Consider the following 10,000-nt stretch of genomic DNA (forward strand, 5'->3'; position numbering starts at 1 on the left):
AGGACCCTGCTGTCCAGGGGTTTTCTACTGGGATCACTCGTAGAGGACCGGATACCTGTCCCACAGCTGTTGGCCAAAGTGTTTCTGTAGGGGCACACAGTCAACACCAGGGGGCAGCGTCAGCAGCAGGCTCATAGACACACATGAGAAGAACACCTACATAATAACTGCATTGCTCTGTAATATGACCACAATGGGGTGTGAATTATGGATTCAGACAAACAAGCGTGGTATGGAGTGACAGCCATATAAACTGAGCGCCAGTCTGACTGCATGGCGTTTTGGAATGTGGCCGTTTACAGGACCACAATGGAAACAAGTGTTATCCTTTTAACAATCATTGTACAATCGTAGCTCTGTACTATTTGCAGACTGATAATAAAGCATTCAATCAATCAATCATGAAGAATAGCCAATCTACAAACAAATAAAGTGTTGCAATGTGTTCATAGCTTTTTTTCTCTATGGATTGTTTTGGCCATCGTTCATTATTTCTTTGTATATTTCAGTTATTTGTCATATCATATCTGCCCTGTGCAATCTTTTTGTTTACAAAGCCTAAAAGAAAACAGAAATGTCATTTTCATTTACGTTCCAAAGCCAAAAAGCACAATCAAATCGTAAATTGAAATGATTTGTATGATTAATCCATTAAAACCGTGAAAGCATCAGTGTCATTTTAGATTTTAGCGTTGGCTATTCATAAAATAGCAGCTCTACAAGCTCACAGCACGCGTTGTGAATACATTTGTGACGCATTTCAAATAGCCAAAGTTTAAATGGGCCTGAAGTGGTTAATGTATGTGTTGTAATATTAATCAAAACCTACAAAGTAACTTGTAATTAAGTTTTAAAATAATTGTAATGGAGTAAAAGTACAACATGTGCCTCTGAGATGTAGTGGAATAGAAGTAAAAGTACTGAAAATTGGACACCCTCCAGTAAAGTAAAAAATACCTCAAAATTGTACTTAGGTACAGACTTGAATAAATGTACTTAGTTACTTTACACCACAGGTTAATCGTCAACTAAAATGCCATGATGGTGACGACCCTACTGTACCTGTCAAAGAAGGTGGCTAGCAGACGACGCAGCAGGACTTTGTGTTTGATGCCAGCACACAGGTGGCAGTTCATCAGCTGGCCTCGAGTCATATACACTTGAGTACCTGGAGGGAAATGACAAAAACATTGATGTTCATTTCCATGAGGCACTACTTCACTGCAGATTCTTCTTTCATCTTCCTTTGGGGTTTGGTCGGCCAAAACCGCCAAAGTGTGTGTGTGTGTGTGTGTGTGTGTGTGTGTGTGTGTGTGTGTGTGTGTGTGTGTGTGTGTGTGTGTGTGTGTGTGTGTGTATGCGCGCGTGTGTGCGTGCGTGTGTGTGTCCAAAAAATAAGTTAAAAAAAAGAAACATCAGAAATGTCTGAAAATAGCAGATCTACAATCCCACAAAGTGTTGCACTGCGACGCGTTGTGAGCTTTTAGATCGGCTATTTTCACGACATTCTAAATATGGCCTAAGTTGTTAAATAATCAATCAATATGTTTGGGTACCAAGAGTCCCTTCCAAGAAAAGTAGTGGAGTCAAAAGTGCAATATTTCTATTTGAAATGTAACCTTTGCAAAGGAAATATTCGCACATCCACTCAGCTCAGATGCAGGTGCGTTGGACAGTATCAAATGAACACAAAAGAGGGGAAAAAATCCAAGTTTATTCAGACACTAATAGTGTTTGAATAAACTTGATGCTGCTGAGCAGAGCAGTGTTCTTCTTGTATGGTTATTTGAAATGTGTGTTAGAGCAGTGGTTCTCAAACTTTTTCTTGTCAAGTACCCCCAAAATTATATGTATTTGGCCGTGGACCCCCATCTCAAAATATTTAGTTCCATGGACCCCCAGAAGCAAAGATTTGAGTTACAAATGCTCGCTTAAAAAAATATGTATTCAAAGATTTGCACACATTTTCACGATTATTATTTTTTTAGCATATCTACAAGCTCGTAGCGCGGCACTCGGTGCTGCACTACGAGCTTGTATATCTGCTATTTTTGAATAGGCAAAGTATAAAATATGGATAGAGGGGTTGAAATGATTGTGACGTTTTATTAACACATTTTGCTGGGGACCCCCTGGAACCTCCCCAAGGACCCCACTTTGAGAACCAGTGTGTTAGAGAGAGAGAGAGAGAAAGACAAGCTATACCAGCCACTAGCTCCAGCTTCTCCCCGGGGTCTCCCTCCGTGTAGAGTTTGGGGTGGCACCGGTAGCCGATCTGGCTGATGAGGCTGGCGGGCAGGGCCACCAGGTCCCGGCGGATCAGCACGCAGTTGCGGTTCTCCAGGGCCAACGGCACCGACGCCATCTCGGGCTTGTCCTGGACTGATGAGGGCAAAAGAAGAATGTGTGGAGAATTGAGGAAAAGGGAAGGGCTTTGAAATATCAGGAGGGTGTCATGTTACACGCAGAGGAAAAAAAACGGTGACGCATGAATGGTTGGCATTCATCGTGTACTGTACATCGGCGATTGTCTATAAGCTTTTTAATGTTAAATGTTCGTATAACCACGTAAACCCAAGACGTGTTGTGAGGTTGTAGATTTGTTGAAGAGATTCGGTGCAGACGGCTAAAAAGCGGTCCGACTACAACGGTTGTAACTCAAGTGTAGAGGGTTTAAGTGCAGACTAACTCATTAGATTTGTAAACTCTCAAAGAGACCCGTAAGGCTCCATTATGCTTTCTAACTATCAACCATTTAGCTGGTGACCCACAGTTTGATGTGCATCAGGCCATGGACCCCAATTTGACAGGAGGGTCCATTTCGTTCCATTTGTACACTTACAGACCTGTAAGGCGCCATTTGGTTCCTAACTATCAATCAGCAGGGGAACCCCTGGAACCCCTCCCCCCCCCTTCCAAGGACCCCTCCGGACCAGTGTTGCCAGATTCTGTGAGAGAAACAAGCAACCAGGTCTAGGAAAACCAGCCCAAAAGTAGCGACTGTGTGCCACATGAGCACTTTAACATATACGTCAGCTATTTGAAAATAGCAGATCTACAAGCTCACAACGCGTCGTGACGCGTTGTGAGCTTGTAGATCGGCTATTTTCAAATAAAACATTGCGGGGAAATTATAATAAGCAGATCTGGCAACCCTGCTCCGGACCCCCACTGCGGTGCAATACATATACCCGCGGATTATGACTACAGCTGCCACACCCCTTCAAAAGGGCTTCAATAACAAGAAACTAAAAGGAGTACACAAAAAAATAAAGACGGTTGTAATACCATATGAGTATGTTGTATTTCATAAATGTTTCAGAGCGCTGCAGATGGATCCCAGATAAGGTGTAATGCTGCGTCAGCAACTTGAAGTTTTGAAGTGGTACGGGTTTCAAATTGGGTATTAGGTTCTTACTCGCAAAAACGCTCCCCCGACCTCTACGGTGACTTGTGTAAGTCAACACGCACGCAGGCCGCGCGCGCACGCACGCGCGCACACGCACACACACACACACACACACACACACACACACACACACACACACACGCACACTCCAGCACAAGCATTACACCCACGGTAACAACAGAAAAATGAAACCATTTACTCACCGAGACACACGTGCTTAGAAGTGCTTGTGCCTCCACACACATGCACGCACGTATGCATGCATTGCACGCATGCACACACACACATACACACACGGAAAGTTCTCAAATACCCCACAATGTCACCCTGGGGTGTTCCGAAGAGTGGGTTTCATAAATATCCGAAACGCTAGACTTTGACAAACCTGTCTGAAGCTTTTCAGCAGCAAGATTTTAAAGCCTGGCAACAACCCTGGATCATTTGTCCATGCACACGTGGGTTTCATTTGTCAGTGTGCCTGTACATCTGTGTGTGTGTGTGTGTGTGTGTGTGTGTGTGCGTGTGTGTGTGTGTGTGTGTGTGTGTGTGTGTGTGTGTGTGTGTGTGTGTGTGTGTGTGTGTGTGTGTGTGTGTGTGTGTGTGTGTGAGAGGGTGTGTGAATGTAACCTTAACCTTTGCAGTACACAGTAAAATCCTAAGTGTTCATTTATCCTTATAAAATGGATAGTTCCGGGCCCTTGATTATGATTGGTTGAGCTGCGTCGTTCAAATCCGTTGTAAAATGCTCTATAAACATGTGACCGCATGACATCAGATTGTTTGGCAAATTGTTTCAAAATGTGAGATTTCTGTTGTGAATTTAGATTTTTTTTTGCTTTTGTTTCTGATAACATTGTAGTTATGCAGTAAAGGGGAGTCCGTCTGAATGTGAACATCGCACAGCAAGTGCCTTGTTTGAATTGGCAGTCAGGGACTACTTTCTTGTAGAAATTATTCTTGTATTGAAAATGTTATCAAAAACTCTTTAAACAGTTAAACTCCAGCATCCGTATTGTGGGGAAAACCTTCGCTGAAAATAGCCGATCTACAAGCTCACAATGAGTCACGTTGCGACGTAGATCGTCTGTTTTCAGCGAATATATTTTATGTCGAGCAAAAAAAGAAAAGGCACTAGGTATAGAGCCCTGAGGGACTCCAGTCAACCAAGCATAGGGTTTAAGTGGTTAATTGGGATACGGCTATTCTTTTTCACCTTGCCATAATTTGGTAACCGTTTTATAAGAGCAATACGCCATGTGAGGCTGTGCTTTACGGTGTTTTTAGAACACCCCTTAGCTGTTCTAAACTCACTAGAAACCACGGCCTCTTGGGGCTTATTGCTTTAACAACATGAACCCTATAGCGTCTCTATTCTGCGGCGAACCTTCGGCGAAGATAGAGGTACAGAGGCCGTAGAGATTCGGTGCAGCGGGGGAAAAAGGAGCGGATTTAGTATAGAGCTCAAGTCTCAGGTCAACTAAGTATATCGTTGCTGTCGGGAAAAAACCTCTTATCTCCATATTCTAACTTTTTGTGTTTTTTTTTTTCGCAAATGAACGCCCTACTTGATCATCATACCGCAGCGTCACACAAAAGCATCAAAAGCAGCAGATCTGCAAGCTCGAAGCGCGGCGCGAAGCGACGCGCTTCGAGCTTGTAGATCTGCTACTTTTGCTAGATAGCTAGATAGCCTCTGTAGATAGCTTTAAAGCACTGCTCAATACCTATTTCTTCACTCTTGCTTTTAGTTGATTTTTCACTGCCTTTTTCGCTATTATTTTAATGCTGAATTTGAATCCTGAAAAGTAACACGTTTTGGACATAATGAGGTTTCCCCCCCGACAGAGACGACGATATAGGGTTCAAGAGGTTCATTTGTACCTCAGAGAGTGTTGTACACATGTTAACCAAATGGACCCCCTTGCCTTTACGGGGTCACGTGTGCACCACAAAAAATGAGAAAGTGCTAGAACCCATGGCACAGAGCAGCTGTTGTAGCTGTGATAAGGAGCACGCTGTTGTCTCAACGCATTCCAATCATCACTCCATGCAGCTATCCTAATGTTTACACAGAGCCCACACACACACACACACGCACACGCACACGCACAAGCACACACACACACACACACACACACACACACACACACACAGACACACACACACACACACACACACACACACACACACACACACACACACACACACACACACACACACACACACACACACACACACTGGAAGGAAGCACAACATCCTACTTTTCCAATACATAATGGAATTAATAATAATAACTGGAAAGTAATGGAATATTGTTTGAGTGCACACAGTACAAAACTGGTCTGGACCGGGGGGGGGGGGGGGGGGGGGGCGACAACTATGTTTCAAAGCCCTGTGAGTTTCCGTGAGTCACGTAGTGTGATGTTTCCAACCGGCCTATGATCTGACTGACATCACTATGTATATATTTATATCATTCTTACTTTTATTTTACACTTCTGGATACCTGGAATGAACGCACGATTGGCAGTAACACTTAACGGTTTTTAATGTTTGCCCATTTAGCAGTTATCCCTGGAATTTGATCCAGTAAATATTAAAATAGGTAGCAGGATGGACAAAAACAATAAAAAAATACATTTAAAAAATGAGTACTGCACAAATTTAGAACTGTTACCAGATTAAGACATACTTGTCAATGCAGACAGAAAATAATAATATAAATGTTTTGTTACGTTTTTGCCTCAGTAATGTGAAGCGTAAGGCTTCATTTCTGACGTAGTCGTGTGTGGGTGGCGCGCAACGAAAATAGCCAATTTACGAGCCCTCAGAGCTATTTTTGGTGAACAACGCCCGTGCAACTAAGTATCAATCCGAACGAACAAAACATGAGTGGATCCATGCTGATAGTACAATACTCACTCCCATAGGGGTTCGCTGAGCGTCCATAGAGTTGACTGTAGGCCTCCTCAGTAATCCCATCGTACGACTCTTCCTCAAACTCCTCGTCTTCATTTTGATAGGACGTCGGGCTGTCGGTGGTGGGCAGACTGGAGGCTCCGGGACTAGACCTCTCCACTCCTCCCCCTCCTCCACCGCCACCTCCGCCGTTCCCCGGGAGGTGGTGGTAGGGAGGCATCCCGGGGAAGATCGTGGTCCCTCCGGCCGCCGTGTAGAGTAACGAGCTGACCCTGGCCAACCGGCTCCCCAGCTCCGCGGACGAGGTCTTGTTGTGTGTCCCGGCGGGCAGCGCCAGGGGAGTCTGTTCGCCCCCTTCCAATTTGATCTTGCGCTGAGGCATGACTAGCGACGGCGACCAGCCGGTGGCGCCTAACACGGTCGCCGACACGAGGCTGTTTCCGTTATTATTGCTGGGACTCTGCGGCTCGGACCCCGTCTCCTCCATGGACCCGGCCGTCTGCGAGTCGCAGTGGGGCGAGTTCGCCTTGAACATCAGGTCCATGCCTCTCTCCACTATGTGCTGGATCTGGAGGTATCCGGCCGTGTACATGACCACCAGCTGTTCGCTGGCCGCCATCGTTAGCTTCCCCGTGTAGCAGAAGGTGAGGATCTGCTCGAAGCAGGCGGGCGTTACGGAGGAGGGGAGCTCGAACTGGGTCTTGGACGAGCTGCTGAAGAGGTCGCGGAAGTAGAGGCTGCTGGCAGCCAACACGGCACGGTGGGCTTTGAAGGCCTGGCCTGAGTGACACAGAGAAGCATGTGAGCTTTAAGAGTCACTCTAGGTAAGTTCTAATGACTTTGGCATTTTCCATTCAGGCAAATCATGACATTTTGTTTACACTCAGAAAGGAGCTAAATTACTTCTCAAATTCTCTTAAAAGCTGAGAGCATTTATTATCTACCCCATCCCCTCCTAGAAGATAAGAACATCACATTAATGAAATTACAAGTAAAGGAATAGCATACATCTTGCAGAAACTAAGTTCAGCAAGGTCATACGAACAAAATGACATAATTGTGGAGAAAACAAAACTAATGGATTCCAATATTGAAGTTCTTGTTGGCAGTTAGCCGCACAGTTAGCCGAACATCACGACAGAAGACCTCAACACAAACATTGTGCGGCGTGTGTGCGAATGTTCAGAAATTCAAGGTGCTCGTGATTTATATTGTTTTATTTCTGCAATCTGCTGACAACGTACCACGGACCGTTTTGAAGAACGGTTTGGCTGAAGAGGTAGGAGGTACTAACCTCTCTAATCCCTCTCTGAGGAACTACAAACACAACCAGATGGCAATTAATTAATGGAGAGAGATAGCACACACTTTGTCCACTGAGACAAAGTGCATGGGAGGGTGATGAAAACAAACAGTGGAGATCCAGGTGGCAAAATACACCGTTCCAGCACTGTATACAGCGGGCAGTGGGCGTGTGCTAAGGCTCATCACTCACAAGCGGAGCTGCATCGAGTATACAGTAAAACAGCGTTAATTTTGGCAACGGGAACTATGACTTTTTTTCCCGTCGACTCCCTTTTTGCACTGACAAAAACTACATAAAAAAACGAAATAAAACTTAAGCTATGATGACAAAAAATATGACAAAATACATTAACAATTTTGTCAACAAGTACAAACTAGACAAAAATGTTAGGAAGAGACTAGTGGAGAAGAGATCCAGTAGAACTACGACGAGGCATTTTATCATGTGTGGGTGTCGCGCTCCGAAAATAGTCAATCTACAAGATCGTAACATGTCGCATCACGACGTGTTGTGAGCTGGTAGATCGACTATTTTCGGCATGCAGCTCAGTATAAATCAGGCATTACGACACCATCACGGCCCCACCAAAATTAAATTTTAGTCGACTAAATCAACTGTAGATTTAGTCAAATCAAAATGTGAAGTCAAAATTAACACTGATATAACAAATGTAATCCACAGAGAACTTGTTCGGTTTCGGCAAGCACATTTGATTTAGTTTTGAAGTACATTGCCAGCTCAAAATGACACTTTGTAAGAGGTTTGGGTTGTGTAGTTACCTTGCCATGATGCAACTCCAAATATTGGTGAGATACCTTCAGTTACTTACTTACACCACATGGTGAAACAGATGTCAAAGTCACTCATAATTTAGCACACATAAACAAATGAAATCCCAGCAGATTGACAATGTTAAACATTACAAAACACGACACGGCGAGCAAGAATGTCAACTACCTATTGATCGGCGGATCCAGTCCGGATCTTCTTCCTAATTCAAAGTGTTTGGGTGTTGTAATATGTTACATATTGGCAGAATCCGTTATGTTTGCGTTTGTTTATGTCCTAAAAGAGTGACTTTGAGACCTTTTTTCACTGTGCAATATACTGTGAGGCAATGAGGAAACTATTTTGGAATATCAATTATTAATCAACAGAGCTATGATATCTCACCAATAGTTGGAGTAACATCATGGCAAGGTAGCTACTGTACACAACTCAGACCTCTACCAAAGTGTAATTTTGCTTTAACCCATTAAAACCGGTAAAGCATAAAAAAAAATCAAAAGTGTCACTTTCGATTTTAACCACTTTAACCATATTTTATACTTTCGTTATTCAAAAATAGCAGATATACAAGCTCACAGTGAGCTTGTAGATCCGCTATTTTTCTTTTATCGTGAAAATTTTAGCAAATCTTTGAATATATAAAATGTTTTAAGCGAATATTTTGAGACGGGGGTCCTTGGCCAAATACATATAATTTCGGGGGTCCATGACAGTTTGAGCACCACTGATATAGCAACATACTGTACGTTTTTCAGAAAACTGTTAGGATCTAGAGGGCATTTGTAGAATCGGCCTCAGACCGTAACGGGTTAAGTCCATATTTAATCGCTACAAACCTCTGACGAGGATGGAGACGTCACAGTAGTGTCCCAACAAGCGCTGCTCGTTGAGGGAGCCCAGCACGGTGGCTCCAAAGTTGGGGATCTCGACGTGGAGCAGCTGGGACATGTTGGACACAGAGCAGGCAGGACAATGGACTTCAGATATTTACTGCAGACACTGCCAGCGAGAAAGACATCTGTGAGGGGAAAGGAGGGTGGAGGAGAGAGAGAAGAGGCAACAAAGGAGGAGAAAATTAGAACGCTGCTTCTCAACGAGGGGTCCGTCCAGGAACCCCAGGGGTCCCAGGCGGTATATATCCAGCGAAATGATTAATAGCTATATAGGAACCAAGTGGACCCGTCCGTTATACTGTCGGTCTGTAAATCTGACGGTGTACAAATGCTGAGTTAAATTAACACTTGAAGGGTTTTACAGTGTAGATTGAGGTCCCAGAGATTAAGGGCGGATTCACACTGCGGCCTTGGAACCAGCCTTGAGGCTGGTAGGAAGGAATACCTGGGAAGGAATTGGTAAAGCGTGTGCACTTTGTGAGAAGTTTTATAAGGTTTTCAATAGGGGGCGAGCCTAACTCGTTTGCAATGTTTTTTTAAAAGCTATACCCTTACCTAATACCATTCCAAAAATCTAAAACTTCTCACAAAGTACACTTATAATAGATGCTAGCTTTACCAATTCCTTCCCAGGTATTCCTTCCAACCAGCCTCAAGGCTGGTTGGAAGGCCGCAGAGTGAATC

General features: G+C 44.0%; 1 protein-coding gene across 5 annotated transcripts in view; it reads right to left on the minus strand.

Annotated features, from left to right (window-relative positions):
* The window catches only part of nacc2 (NACC family member 2), a gene marked incomplete at its 3' end in the record, with an annotated part of 66,691 nt that overhangs the window by 1,329 nt on the left and 55,362 nt on the right, over positions 1 to 10,000 (minus strand). For all 5 annotated transcript variants that reach the window (XM_084046162.1, XM_084046160.1, XM_084046164.1 and 2 more), the window contains exons 2-6: positions 9,260 to 9,441; positions 6,332 to 7,108; positions 2,206 to 2,382; positions 1,063 to 1,168; positions 1 to 84 (exon numbers count right to left, since the gene is read on the minus strand). The exon at positions 1 to 84 is cut by the window's left edge and continues 14 nt beyond it. In XM_084046162.1, the coding sequence (XP_083902288.1) occupies positions 1 to 84; positions 1,063 to 1,168; positions 2,206 to 2,382; positions 6,332 to 7,108; positions 9,260 to 9,371 (1,256 nt within the window). In that variant the 5' untranslated portion in view covers positions 9,372 to 9,441. The remainder of the gene's footprint in view (positions 85 to 1,062; positions 1,169 to 2,205; positions 2,383 to 6,331; positions 7,109 to 9,259; positions 9,442 to 10,000) is intronic.

This window comes from Gymnoscopelus microlampas (genome assembly GCF_963454915.1).
Source record: "Gymnoscopelus microlampas genome assembly, chromosome: 21".
Lineage (NCBI taxonomy): Eukaryota > Metazoa > Chordata > Actinopteri > Myctophiformes > Myctophidae > Gymnoscopelus > Gymnoscopelus microlampas.